General features: G+C 38.5%; 4 protein-coding genes across 8 annotated transcripts in view; all 4 read left to right on the forward strand.

Annotated features, from left to right (window-relative positions):
• The window catches only part of LOC103999974 (inorganic pyrophosphatase TTM2), a 31984-nt gene extending 26564 nt beyond the window's left edge, over positions 1–5420 (forward strand). For 4 of the 5 annotated variants that reach the window (XM_065127994.1, XM_065127995.1, XM_065127997.1 and 1 more), the window contains 3 exons: positions 3791–3908; positions 4079–4339; positions 4855–5420. In XM_065127994.1, the coding sequence (XP_064984066.1) occupies positions 3791–3908; positions 4079–4339; positions 4855–5067 (592 nt within the window). In that variant the 3' untranslated portion in view covers positions 5068–5420. Of the gene's footprint in view, positions 1–3790; positions 3909–4078; positions 4340–4854 lie in introns of those variants that run through there. The other variant, XM_065127998.1, reaches the window with a different exon arrangement.
• A 1253-nt stretch (positions 5421–6673) lies between these two features.
• LOC135624589 (ethylene-responsive transcription factor ERF020-like) lies at positions 6674–7369 on the forward strand. Its single transcript, XM_065128368.1, has one exon. It carries the CDS (start codon positions 6684–6686, stop codon positions 7170–7172), a length of 489 nt encoding a protein of 162 aa, XP_064984440.1. The 5' UTR covers positions 6674–6683; the 3' UTR covers positions 7173–7369.
• A 1291-nt stretch (positions 7370–8660) lies between these two features.
• LOC135624252 (glucuronoxylan 4-O-methyltransferase 1-like) lies at positions 8661–9846 on the forward strand. The gene has a single exon (XM_065127678.1). It carries the CDS (start codon positions 8776–8778, stop codon positions 9604–9606), a length of 831 nt encoding a protein of 276 aa, XP_064983750.1. The 5' UTR covers positions 8661–8775; the 3' UTR covers positions 9607–9846.
• Positions 9847–10987: 1141 nt separating this feature from the next.
• Positions 10988–13595, forward strand: LOC135624590 (succinate dehydrogenase subunit 6, mitochondrial-like). Its single transcript, XM_065128371.1, has 4 exons — positions 10988–11264; positions 11996–12098; positions 13015–13158; positions 13420–13595. Exons 1-4 carry the CDS (start codon positions 11070–11072, stop codon positions 13425–13427), a joined length of 450 nt encoding a protein of 149 aa, XP_064984443.1. The 5' UTR covers positions 10988–11069; the 3' UTR covers positions 13428–13595.
• The last annotated feature ends 1227 nt before the right edge of the window (positions 13596–14822 follow it).

Raw genomic sequence — 14822 nt, forward strand, 5'->3', positions numbered from 1 at the left:
AAGCTGATTGCCTTGTTGCCTATTTTGGCGCGTGGGGAGAAGACGACGCGGGCAGAAAATCGAGGCGACGTCGTCTCGTTATATATATATATATATATATATATATATATATATATATATATAAAGGGCAATTGCCTCGTCACCCTTTTTGGTGCGTAGGGAGAAGGTTTCTTCTCACCACACGGGCAAAAAAATAAGGCGATGTCGCCTCTCTTCTCCCGTTGACGTCGAGGATGAGGAGAAGTCGCCGACAGACGACGAGGGAGAGTGGCGTCGATCTCCGAGATTCTCCTCTTCTTCTTCCTTTTCTTTCTTCCCTCGGTTAATACCACTGTTCTCCCTCTTCTTTCTTCTCCCTCGGTCACCGCTCTTTCTTCTCCCTCAATTACCGCTCGATTTAGGACGGTAATGGGGGGCAACAACCCCAATTGATGGTACCGTCCAGTAGCAAGCTGTCCATTTACCGATCTGTTGGCGGAGCAGTATGTACCGCCCGGTACGGACTGTATTATTTGAAATTAAAATCTTGCCTACATTATCATATACATTTTTAATAACATTAGTATATTTAGTGGATACATATTTTTTTTCTGACACCCACTATAATAAATCCCTAAAAGCCCTACTATAGGATTTCTCTAAGTGAAAAATCATATGCAAATCTTCTTTTTTCTCCCTATACTTTTTCATTAAATATCTTAATAAATAAATAGTTTTTATAGTTGATTTTTCAAGCATAAAGCTAAATTGATTTTCAAAGATATTTGTTTTAAGCCTTATCCTAAAGTTTTAAAATATGACTCATGATTTTAATTCCTTTATAATTTGAATAATTTTGTATGTCATCCTTATTTTTGTAAATTGGTACTAAAATACTCTTTGTCTATTCATCAGGCATCATTCTAAATCTCATAATTTTATTAAATAAGTTAGTTAACCAAGCTACTTCCTTGTCCCCTAAACTATTTCAGACTTTAATAGGGGTACCATTAGGTTTCACACTCTTAGGTATTTTCATATTCTTTAATACATCTTTTACTTCATTAGCTTTAATTTTATGAGTAAATCTATGATTATTAAAATATCGGTATTATTTATTGTTAAATCTAAGTCCTATGTGGAATATTATTAAATAATTTATAAAATATTTTTTTATCTTTTCTTAATCTCGTTATCAGTAACAAATATTCTTTGATCTTCGTCTTTAATGCATCTAATATTACCTAAATTCTTATATTTTCTTTCCTTAACTCTGGTAATTCAATATGTATCATTGTCACCATCTTCAATATCTAATTTATTATTAAATTATTATAAGTTTTATATCTTTCTATATTAATTGCTTTTCTAGCCTTGTTTTAGAATTTTTTATATATTTTAATTTTTTTATTTTTATAATTTTGCCAATCTTTAAAACATGATCTTTAGTTAAATTGTTTTTTGAACTTCTCATACCACCACCAACTCTCTTTTAAGGTTACACCTCTATCTTTTATTTCACCAAGAATCTCTTTTGTTAAACTTCTAATCTTATTAGCCATCATAGTCCAAATAATATTAATATTATTCTCATCAAAGTTTCAAGTCATTTTCTTTTCCATCTTATTTTTAGAAGAATTTACATTATCATTTTTAAAATTTCACCATTTAGTCATAGTAATTTTTTTATTATCTTTGTCTTCTTCTATTTTCTACATTGAATATCTAATGCCATCAACCTATGTTGATTCGCTAAACTTTCGCTAGGTATAACTTTAAAATTCTTACAAATAACTTTATTCATCTTTCTAGTGAGAAAAAAGTCTATTTGACTCCGGTTGTGACTACCCTTATAAGTAATTAAATATTTATCTCTCTTCTTAAAGTGAGTATTTACAATTATAAAATTATACGAAGTTGCAAAATCGAAAATCATACCACTATATTCATTTTCTCCCCACAAGCAAAGCTGCTCCCTTTTATATTCACCATATGTTTTCCCTTCATAATCATTCAAATCTCCTTCAATTGATTATAAACACTCCTTAAATGATATCATTTAAGCTTTCCCAAAATTCTCTTTTGGTTTGATTATCCAATCTGACTTGAGGGGCGTAAGCACTAATAACATTCAAAACATCTTGTTCTTTCATAAATTTTAGGACTATAATTTTATCTCCAAATCCTTTCACATCTACAATATTGTTCCTAAGATCCTTATTAATAACAATTCCTACATCATTTCTATGTTTATCTTTTCCAACATATCAAATTTTAAACCTAGTACTATCAATCTCTCTAGGTTTTTTTCCTATCCACTTAGTCTCTTGTAAGGAAATAATATTTATTCTTCTTCTGATCATGGTATCTACCAATTCTAATCCCTTCCTTGAAAGTGTTTTTATATTCTAAGTTGTTAACCTAACCCTCGATTCTTAGACTAACTTTTTTACTCCCATTGGTTCAAAACAATGAGAAAACCCTTGCCTACTTGGCACTACATCCAGGCGCTGATGTGATGGGCCGCTTTTGAGCGACTTCTTAGCCCACCGTTTGTAATTCGGGACACATAGGTGGTGAAGGTATTTAGCGTCACTTTCGGATGATGATCTAACTCTAGATTGAAATCGGTTAATATCCATGTTCATGAGATCTGACATAATTTTACGTTGGTTGTCAGTGACCTAATGCAACCCTTCACCTTTTTCATTTGGGCTTGGGACCGACATTGGCGGTGTTAAGCACTCAGTTTATTAATGAGGTTAAATTTCCTTTCCAACAATAATCTCTGTTGTTGTAGACTTGTCGTTAAATTACCAATACACTTACTAATAATTGCTAGAAAGAATATAACATCTTCATGTAAATTCTTTTGATCTGTTGCTTGACAAAAGGGTGTGGCAAGTTTTACTCTTAGCCTTATACACCAGCACAATTTATGATCTAAGTTTGATGTGGGATTAATTGAGATATTACAATCTTCCCTATCTAAAGGCTTGACATTCCCATAAAGGCTCAATAGATTGTCTTGAATCTATTCGTGGAGTCCTAGTGCTAGTCTATCTTGAGAAAACTCATCTCAGTGCGTGCAATGTAATCCCCCATCTTGTCTTGTTAGTTCACTTGAGGAAGGTCAGAATTGTTCTGATACCAATTATCATGAGATAGACTTGTTAACCCAAAATTTTGTAGTCGATACTATTCATAAGACTCACGTAGCTTTATATATCAGTGAAGTAACATTTTGATTAAGATTTGGTACCAGATTAAAGGAAGTTTTTTTAGTTGTATGCATAACTCATTCCACGAAACTAGTTCTGCAATTTGGTGGTTGCCTATTATTTTTTATCATGAGAACAACCCTCTTAAATCTGCCTTCATTCTTTCTCAAGTCCATATGGCTTTGGTTGCAATGGACATAATACAAGGCAATTTACTGATTGAATGACACTACCAGGCACTTGCATGGCACAAAAAGTCTAAACAATGTGAAAACACCATTGTTGTTTTTTGATAATTAATAAGTTATATATAAACGAGCACAAAAAGTCCAAAAGATTTTGTTGCAGGTCTTCTTCTACCTTTTTTCGGTGCTAATCCTAATTGCATCGTCACATTTAACTAATGCATCTATAGGTGATCTATTGTTGTAAGGATCTGGCAATCAAAATTCATGTAGATGATTATCTATATTTGGTGACAATAGCCATGTTGATTTCCACGTAGAAGTATAGGTTTTGTTGTCAGATAATGTGTATCCCAAATTTAAGGTAACGACTTCTTTAAAAATATATCTTGTGTATTTCTTCAGTGGAATGTCCCACTCTTATTCAACACAAAGGGACAAAAATATTGCTAAGCTCACCAGACTTGAAGTCAACAGCAGCAGGTTTGATGGACGAACACCTGAATCACCTGCAGTTAATCGGGTGAGTTTGTCTGCTTTCATGATGCTCATCTAGTAGAGATTGCAAATGATAAATGTTCATAATTTGGTTTTTTTTTTATTGTGTTGTCTGTACTTTGTACTGCACTTGCTGACTATTAACACGAACTAATGATGTATTTTGTTCCTTGTATGCTTATCTATCCTATGTAGGAGGTGGTTAACCAACTATCAGAACAGATATCAACTCTGAATGAAAGGATTGATGAGTTTAGTTCGCGAATCAAAGAACTTAGTTCAAAGTTTAGTTCACAGAAAACTTCCGTGAGCCAACAAAACTTGGCCCTCCAAAATGAAGCTTGTAATGGCTCTGTCCCAACTTCGGTTTTTGTTTCTAACTTGGGCAACGGTACCATTTTGCCCAGTTCATCTTCTTCCACCCAACTGAATAAGGATTCTCCCCTGATGGAAGAGGTATGCCCGATTTGATAAGCTTTACTTTTAGAAATAAACTGTTTTAGCAGCAGGATTGTTTGATGCTATGAAAGCTCATGTTTTATGAAACTCGGCATATTTTCTATAATTCTAAGAATATTTCAAGTTTTACACAGCTTCAAGTTTGTTTCAAGTCTTTCTGCAATTTAACTTCTCTTTCCACTACACAGTGTCAATGAACCCATTTTGATTATCCATAGTTAAATGTGAACTGCTTTATCATAACAACAATAAATATATCCAACATTTTGTTATACTTCCTCTTGAATGGGGGCATTAGCTACTTTCTTTGCCTTCAGTATCATTTCGTTCTGTTTCCAGCTTTAATTTCTCATGTTATCCTCATTGTACAATCACTTTACTGAAAATGCTGCCACAATAATCTGGATTGAATCGGAGAGAGAACTGAGGCAATTATTGAACCAGTAAAATTTTCAGTTGTGTATGCTATGATTATTTGACAACATGACGTTGATATTTCTAATCATTGGCAGCTCATGCTCATCACTCGAGGACAGCGTCAAGTGATGCATCAGTTAGATAACCTCTCTAATTTAGTTCATGAGCAATTGGCTGTATTGACTCAGCAAGACAGAAGGGATAACAGAAGCAGATTTCTTGACTTGGATCTTATTGGGAATCCAGTTCTCATACTCCTGGTGGGTGGCATCAGCTTTTTCCTATTAAAAAATCTTAGTAGGAACTGAATTGAAGGCTCGACTCCATTTTGGATCGCACCAGAATTCTTTTACATGAGCCTTGGGGATTGCCACATCGGTCTTAATTCATGACCTTTAATATTGCAATACTATCGACTCAGCTTGAAGGTCACACATGATGGGGATTTTGTAGGAGGCACGGTGTTATTTTGCTGCCTTTTGTTTTTTTTTTTCCATTTCTTCTGCATGAGCCATAAATTTGTATATTTAAGATGTGGAAGTTCCAGATTCAAAACTAATGCTGTGGCAATCTCTCGAGTATATAGTTGTAATAAATAGTTCTAGCCTCTAATTACCAAGCGCTGGTGTTTAATTTACCAAAGAAGGAAAATGTTCATGTCTGCTTTACTGCTTGCGTGGATGTGTGACCTCAATTTTAAGGAGCTTGAATTCATCGCCCAAATTCGCTGCCCAAAAAATGTCAGCCACCGTCTCTTTCTTCTATAGCAACTTCTGCAATTTAAAGCAGCTTCCTACTGTTGATCGAGCAATTTGTTCTGCAGGTGCATATGACGATGCTTCACAAGCGGACATGGTGGTAAGGAATCCAATTGCTGTCATTCCCATCAACTTGTACATGGTTTTCTAATTTAGTCTCCAATGTTTTCAGCTGCGGTTTCAAGAACTGGTGCAAATTTTTGGTTTGTTTCAGGTACTTTTGACTTCGATTTATCCACACAAAGATGTACAGTGTCTGATTCCTCAGGTGAACATAACTTCTCACCGTACTCTATTCTTTAAAGAAAGAAACAAAATGTTTTAATTGTTGTTTTTCTCAGAACAATAACCTGTTGATTTCGATCAAGCCAAGCTCGATTGGCAGCACTGTGCGTCCGGAATCCAATCGGATCCATCATCTTCTGGTCAGCGAGATTCTTACGCCATTGTCGTTTATCGTACGTCCATTATAGTGCTTCTGGTAGATTCGATTTGGTTCCCACGTGGTCAAAATAACACGTGAGGAATGATTGGTCGGTAAATTTTTGGCGGAGCGGCCTTCGTCAACGGTCAACCCCCAAAACCTTCGACGTGGCCGTCCACCAGCTTATAACACAGTCAAAAACCATTAAACGGAGGAATCTATGATACGCGGCCAACCGTGGGAAATCCGACCGAAGACTCTCCATTATTGTGGTCAAAATCTGTCATAGGAACCCGAAGTCCCATCTCTCTGTTGCAAGGTAAAGGTAGCAGCATCATTTGGTTCCCGGAAGTGGATTGAGGCCTAACAAGCACAACAAAAGTTATAGCTCTTCTTCCCGTGTCCATGTTAAACATGAGAGAAGACCCACGAAAACCGGTCAAAAATAAGTCAATTCTGACTGCAAGGACTATGCCACCTCGGATGCCACTATCTACGATCCAAAATGCTCCTCCACGTAGACCCATTCCGCTTCTCTCCCCCTTGCTCTCCTCTACCCGTTTGGTCTTAACGTTTTGACTTCGCGTCCATATACAATTTTAATCTGCGGTCAAACCCCCCCAAGCTCAAGAAAGTCAACCCTTACTCCGTATGGTTGACCTTCGAGAGTTGTCGTCGAGCATAAATAGCCGCGTTCGTTCCACGACTGGAGCACCACACCGTTCACCAGTTGGTCGGCGAGATGAGCAGAGCCGGAGCGGAGCCGAGCGAGGAGAGAAGGTACAAGGGGGTGCGCCGCCGGCGATGGGGCAAATGGGTGTCGGAGATTCGCGTGCCGGGGTCCAGGGAGCGTCTGTGGCTGGGTTCCTTCTCCACCCCGGAGGCTGCCGCCGTCGCCCACGACACCGCCGTGTTCTTCCTCCGCGGCCCCGACGGTTCCCGCGGCGGCTTCAACTTTCCCGACCGCGTCGCCACCTTCGCCTGGGCCAACTTGTCGCCGCCGTCGGTGCAGAGGGTGGCGTCCGAGTCCGGCATGGACGTTGATGCTCGGTTAGCCGTTCACGCACCGGAGGCACAACCGAGGCCGGAGGTTGTGCTCGTAGACAACACAAGAACTTGGGAAGAAGGAGGAGAACATGGCTTGTACAGGGGAGAGGAAGAGCTCGTTGGAGACTTCTGCTTTGATGCCTTGGAGATGCATATCCCAGCTCAGAATGACTTTAAATATTGAGGGACTGAGATGCTTCTACTCTCAGGATTCGAGGAGGAAATAATCTCACATAAGAAACAGGGTTTACATGTTCCGAGTGTTAGTGAGAGGGAAACGTGCCTGACTGGAACATAGAAAAGCTTTTCATTAGTGTTGATGCAAAAAGGCATTATATTGGCGACCATGTTGAATGAAGGATACATGCTGTGTCTTTTTGGTATGAATTGATTCGTTAGTCCAATCATCACAGGTAAAGAATGATAAGATACAATCGAACTTAGTAGTCATTAACTGCTGCAATCCAAACAAGATTCTGGCATACAAAAGTGACTGCTATTTCTGTGCTTGGTGCTTGGCATCAGTTAATTGCATTCTATCCTGTGGTAAGAATCTTATGACATGAGTGGCCAGTTACACTAAGCAGTTCCAGGGACGCATAAGCTGGAAGAGTACTCCCCACATAGCAGCATCTAACGAGGAACTTTGTTCATGTCAACATGCTCTAGATTCTCATTTAGACACTTAGAAACAAGACCGTACAGTCTTTCCGTAATAATAGAACTACTCCCAAGTCAGCCAATCGTTTGCTGAAATATGTGGTTCCGATAGTTTATCTTGTTTCCCATCCTCCTTGCCATCGTTTTTGTAGCTTAAACAAGAACTCCACTGACTCTGCAGTATACATGTCAGGAACAAGTTTTGATGCAATAAAAACCAGGGATTCCATCATCTGAATCAATTACAAATCATTTTAGATCGCCCAACTTTGATTCCCCTCTTTCACCAGCGCCATTGATATGTTCACGCAAATTGGAAGAGAATCTTTCGGTGGAGGCTGCATCATTCTGAACACAGGTGAGTATGTATGGCCAAGAGAAGAGTTGAACGGCTTGAAAGTGTGAGAGGAATCCATGCAAGAGGCCAATCGATCGACATGGAGTAGCAAACACAGACCATATCTCAGCTCAAGGGATTACATACTTTACGGTCGGTAGCCAAAGTCAAAGGATTTCACACGCGTTATCATCGATGAGCATCGGTAGTGGTACTTGTTCATAGTCAAAAGAACTCACATCATCCGAGAATTTGAGCTGAAAGAGAGACGAATCCATTGGATTGGATATATAATTTTGTTCCTTAGATCAGCCCGCTACATGCTCCACCACTAACCCCACATGAACATCCAAATAAATAAAGAACATAGCTTATGGGACATATAATGTGAATGAATAGGCCTTTTCCATCATTCATTGATTGAACCCATCTAATTCATGGATCAGAGGACCAACTCTTGTTGTTCTCGTGGCTCAATCAAATGTCACCTAATATTTTAAGAAGCTTTGGATCTAACGAAACCACACCCCCCAAGAGCAGGTAGTAGTGCTCTCCACCAAATGGCCTAAGCATGCATGTAGTTGCTCTCCTGTCATCAACCACTCATAATGCCCTTTTGTTTCCTCTTCCACAGCATAAAATGATCACCAGCTCGTTACTCCCCAGAAAGCAAAAGCATCCTTCTCTTCCGACAACCACCGACGATAATACACTGTCACCGAATCCAACATCTCGCCACCTTAAAATCTTTTCTCTTCTCTTCTCCCAACACTGCTTAACGTAACCATTCATGAGGCCCAAGATGCAGAAGATCTTCAGCCTAAAGCTCCTCGTCTCCGTTCTCTTCCTCCTCTTCGTGCTCTACTGGGTGATGTCTCCTTCATCCTTTCGGCTCCAGCAACAAGCTCTATCCGTTCCATCAACACCACCTTCGTGCACCAAGCTTCCGCCCTCCTTGGCGGACGCCATCCTCCACTACGCCACCCTCAACATCACTCCCCAGCAAACCATCGACGAGATCTCCGTCGCAGCTCGAGTCCTGCGGGAGAAGTCCCCGTGCAACTTCCTGGTCTTCGGCCTCGGCCACGACAGCCTCATGTGGAGCGCGCTCAACCACGGCGGCCGCACCGTGTTCCTCGAGGAAGACGAGGCGTGGATCGAGGCCTGGCGGCTGCGGCGGCTCCCGGTGGTAGCGGAGACCTACCACGTCAAGTACGACACGAGGGTGAGCGAGGCGGAGCAGCTGCTGGAGTTGGGCGCCCGGGCGGACTGCACGGCCGTCGGCGACTTGAGGCGGTCCGGGTGCCGGTTGGCGCTGAAGCAACTGCCGCCCGCGTTCTACGAGGTGGAGTGGGACCTGATCATGGTGGACGCGCCCACCGGGTACCACGCCGGCGCTCCGGGGAGGATGGCGGCGATATACACGGCCGGCATGGCGGCGAGGTGGAGGAAGGAGGGGAAGACGGAGGTGTTCGTGCATGATGTGGATCGAGCCGTGGAGGACAGGTTCTCCAAGGCCTTCCTGTGCGAGGGGTACATGAAGCACGAGGAGGGGCGGTTGAGGCATTTCACCATTCCTAGCCACAGGGCCAACACGGAGCTGCCATTTTGCCCTCCATAGCGACCATGAATCGTCGTCTCTCACCTTCACACACAGCCTTGTTTCCTACGCATTTCCCATTCTCCCTCCTCATCACTCTTTTGTTTTAGTTCTTCCTGGTCGATTCCAATGGGCATTTGACACAGAAGATTCTAATTATCGAGCATTGTTGTCTTACGATTCTTTCTTATAAAGATGTTAAAGACATATAATTCAAATTCAGTTGACATGTTTCAGTTGTTACAAGTAATGCATACATCTCAGCATCATATAATATAATAAAATTTTATTTTATTTTATTTTAAATAGAGTGATCTTAAAAAAAAATCGTCTCTTGACTTAAGTTTTTAGATATAATGCTACCGATAAAATAATTAACATTAATAGGCTACATATTAAAAAAATCATTGATCTTGAGAGGAGAAATTTTAAAAAATTATAAATTATTAGTCTATCAAAAAAAAAAAAAAAGGGAAGAAATCTATATTTATCCACTTTAGTAAAAGACTAATTTTATCTTAATTTCACTATCCAATTGAAATATAATTATAGTGATATTCTTAAAACTAATACTATTATTATTGTAATTAGCTATATATACTCTTATAATTTTATAGCATTTTAGAGAGGTTAACTTATAACTTAACTAAAAAATTAATGTAATTATACTCATCGTTCGTCTTATCGATTTGTACTAGTGCATCGATTACCAAATTATATTGAGTTTAATGACATGTGGTACATAGGAGCATCTCGATGTACCATTCATATTAGTCTCGTATTATATGATCGAATGATATGGATGGTACGATGGACCTTAATTATATATGAGTTTAGTACCTTTAATTTATAAAATTTTAAATATATTTTATGCATACATTATATTGAGTGATAGTAAAAAATTGATTGATTATCACAAAATCAAATCACCCTTGAAAAGGGTGATAAAGCATGCCTAAGTAGCTTTTGTTCTTCAAAAATATATTTTAAATTTAATAAAAACGTCGACTAGCTTAGCTGATAAATGTTTCAAAGTTATAGGAGGATCATACTCATTTATTCTTAAAAAAATAAAAAATAAAAAATAAAAAATTTCGAACTCAAATTACCTTTTACCCTCACCTGCCCATCTTGAGGTGGGACCCAGCGGATCCCCCGTCTACCTCCAATGAGAGAGAGGTGCTTATACGTGAGTCGAAGAGGGGGTATTGCCTTTTCTATTGGATTATTCTCACTCTCCTATTATATCGGCATCATAAATGAAACGACGATATAAGCACGACTCGGCCGATATGGTTCTCATATCGATATCGGCGAACGTTCCGACACATAAATCATTTCGTTATGATGTTCCGGCGGAGCATCATAAGTAGCACGCTAACATGTTCCTTGACGTCCTCGCGAGGCGACTCATTTTTGTACTCGTTCTCCAAAACCAGCGGCCCACAGAAACGAGAGAGGCGATCGATCGAGGGACGGCGGCGATGGCGGACAGCTCGGATTCCTCGCCCATGGGGTTCCTGTGGAGGCACTACGAGGAGGTGAAGGAGCACTGGAGGAGCAACTTCTCCTTCTTGGACTACTACAAGAAAACCTTGGGGCGCAAGGAGCCGCTCCCCAAGTGGACCGACGCCGACGTGGAGGAGTTCATCGCTTCCGACCCCGTCTACGGTCCCCAGGTGCTACTGCCATCTCGATCCCCATTTTTCTTCGATTTATTCTCCGGGAGGATCCCGATCGATCTGGTTTTCTGTTCGTCTTTAGGGGTTTGCTCGTCTCCTTTTGATCCGGGCCATGATTTGCTTATGGAAACAGGAAAAGATCCGAATTTTCTCTCGATTAGGTCTTGATTCTTCTTTTTCTTTTGTTATATATGCAAATCTTTGCTGGTGATCGACGATCTCAGCTTTGATAGTAATTGCCAGAGTAGATTGTATATTTTTATGGTGATCGAAGTCTTCTTTTTTCCTCCACAGATGATGATTAGTATTTCTTTGGTGCTTTTTTCCTAGTTCTCTCTTTTGCTTAATCACTGTGCGGCTTTTTTCTCTATGTTATTGCAAACAGATGTGTGTGTGTAAATATATAATAAATAAATAAATATAAATATAAATATAAAATGAGGTAAGAATGTCGTAGGGAGATAGATACTGCATCAGTGTTTCTTATGGATTCTGCGATTAACTGGCTTTCGCATCAATATCACCTTCATTTTTTTTATGAAGCATTTTTTTTTATGAAGAATGTGGCGACTTGAAGCATTTTTTTTATGAAGAATAAATGAACTCGAAGCTAAAATCTAACTTGTTTTAACTCAGATGTGAAATATGTTAATATGAATCCCTTTTTATTTAGATGCAAATGAACCGATTGAATGTTGTATGGATCTTTTTCTTTCGTCTCTTTTCAGTTAAAGGCTATAAGGGAATCGAGGAAGTATGCAATTGGTGGAGCTCTATTGGGTGCGGCTCATTTAGGTGGTGTTTCCTTGGGATACTCAAAGAGTCCACATGGTAATATGATTGCTTCTCTCTCATAACCATTCCTTGTGACAACAATTTATGCATCTAAAATGTTTGCCAATAAACTTTTCTGCCGAACTATAACTTCAATTTTTTGTATGGTTTATATTGCTAATTTGTCCTGTCCCACTGCTATTTTGTATGGTATAAATGCCTGATTTTTGTATTTCATCTATAGTTACTATTATGTTTTACATCATATTTGCTGAAAATTTTGGAAGTTTGGTGTGAAATATGCTATATGGATTTTTGGATATGCCATAAAAATGACCTAATGATACTCATCATTTTACTATCCCAAGTACTTGCTATATTCCAACAGAATGAACTCTTTACTGTGAATAGTAGTATCTACCGATAAGTGGATTGGCATTGAAATCAAGTTGATAGCATTCAAAGAGCTACTATGAAGAAGCTTTTGAAGAGTTATGAAGAACAAGTTTCGGTGAATAGAGAAAATTACCCATTAATACATGTTCATTTTTCACGTGTTCCACGGTGATAGTATGTTCAAAAGTGATCCAAAATATAGGAGGAAAATTCCAGAACCATTTGCAAAGACTGGGATTCTTTGTTAGTCGAATGTAAGTACGAGTTGAGGATTAAACCCATGTCTGAACCAAGGTTGCTAAACCTAGGAAATAGTTACTTGTGCTTTTTTTAAAGTAGTGTTACCTAAGGACATTAGTTTTTGTGGACAATTTTACACTGTGATTGCATTCACAAAGTTATTTTCTTCAAAAGCCGAGAAAAGAAGAAAAGTAAAACCAAACTCTTTTTTTATTTTTTATTTTCAGGGCGACCTTATATTCCTGGGAACAGTCACTTCTTTCCTATTAATATAACAAGTAGATGTCTAGATTATGGGGGATACCATCCATTTCTTTAATACGGTCAACCACTGTAGGTTTTGTCTTGGCTACTGCATTTGGAGCCCTCTGTGGTGGCGTCTTTGGATTAGAAGTTGCTGAACACTGGGGGCAACTCTACAAGATCGATAAGCAGGCAGCAAATCTCAGGTTCCTCTACTGGTGGGAGGACAAAATTTCAGGTCGGTGATCTCTTTTTGGCTAAACATATAATTGTTATGTTCTGTTGTCTTAACTAGAAAAACATTCTCTCTCTTGGTTTATTCTATTGAAAAATGGTTTAGCAGCCTAAGAGCGTTTTTATTTTCTCTGTGAATTTATCGTATGCTTTTGTTGGCTAATCAATGTGCCTCTCTTCATTATTATGTGCCTAATTCTGATTTTATCCATGTCTTCTACTTGTCTATCTCTTCTTATTTTCAAATTGTTATGTTGGTATACAGGAAAGTAAAGCAACTTTCATCTGGATAGGTGTTCCGACCGGTCCTTGGCATTGCCTGCAGAACTCGTAATGGAAAAGATCCCCACTTTTGTTTCTTATCTTTTGGAATAAAATAGCAGCTGTGATGATTAAATCCAGTTAAACAGACATTTTGAGTTTGAACAAAATGTTTCATGATCTTGGAGGTGTCCGGTTTCTTTCGCCGTCGTAGAAAGTTTTCTTTGACACCTTGTGTATCCAAGCTGTCAAAGATAGTAATTTTCATTTTATATGCTATGCCTGTGGGTTTAAGGGTTTTATCTATTCTTAGATCATGTATCTTTTTAATGCTTTTAAGACTGGATGTACTAGTTTCAGGTTTCTTTTATTAGCAGGGAAAGGAAGCTTCTTATGATAAGATTAAATTTGATGCAGGGAAACATGTTTTTAGGTGCTTAATTGTTACCTTAGGAGCAGTATTGGTTGTCATGGTTTTGTTTGAGACTCCTACAGAGGAAGATGAAACAACTGAACCAAACACTTCATGGTTTGATTTGAGACTCCTACGGATGGGAAGATGAAACAATTAAATGAAACACTTCATGGTTTTGTTTGAGACTCCTACACAGGTTAAAATCGTATACTATTATGACATAGGTTGTGTTTGGGAAATGTGATTACGTTTATTTGGTAAGCAACAGATGAAGATGAAAATTGTCTTTCAAAAAGTTCAATGAATTTTTGTAATATTTTAAATATTCATTTAATTTAAATCAAGAAGTAAATAAATAAAACAAATTAATGAATGCATGCAATCTAATCTCATAAATAAATATAAAACAATTCATGTTGATTTTTTATTAAATTAATTTTGATAATCTTATAATTTTAAATAATATCATAGGATATTTTAAAATTTAAAAAAAAAATTTATATTAGGATCTCGTAAATATTAAAATGATAATGCTATCATTTCCGATGCAACATTTATGGTAGATGTGATTCGAATGCAACATTTAGGTTATATGTGATTCGAACGCATCGAAATATGGATTGAGCTTTTACTGCACATCTTAAATGTGTTTTCCAATCCATCCATAAAATAGAAGCAAGAGTTAAATGAGTCACGAGGCACTGCGTATCTATCATTGTTGCATAAAGAAGCAATCTATCTTTCAGATACTACTGTGAGGGGGAAACATCTCTGTTGCATATAGAAGCAAATATTGGTGCATTTGTTACCTCAGCAGGATTCACATACTTCCAACTTTCGGAGGCAAGTAAAATACTTCTTCAAGGATAAACCTGAAGAAGTGGTGGTGTTTTCGAATAGTCAGTTAGCTTCAACTTAGCAATATTACATGCATCGTTTGCTTAGAGTGCAACGATAGCTTGCAATATCAACTCATGGAAGAATGCAACGCT

Source organism: Musa acuminata, chromosome BXJ2-10, assembly GCF_036884655.1.
Source record: "Musa acuminata AAA Group cultivar baxijiao chromosome BXJ2-10, Cavendish_Baxijiao_AAA, whole genome shotgun sequence".
Lineage (NCBI taxonomy): Eukaryota > Viridiplantae > Streptophyta > Magnoliopsida > Zingiberales > Musaceae > Musa > Musa acuminata.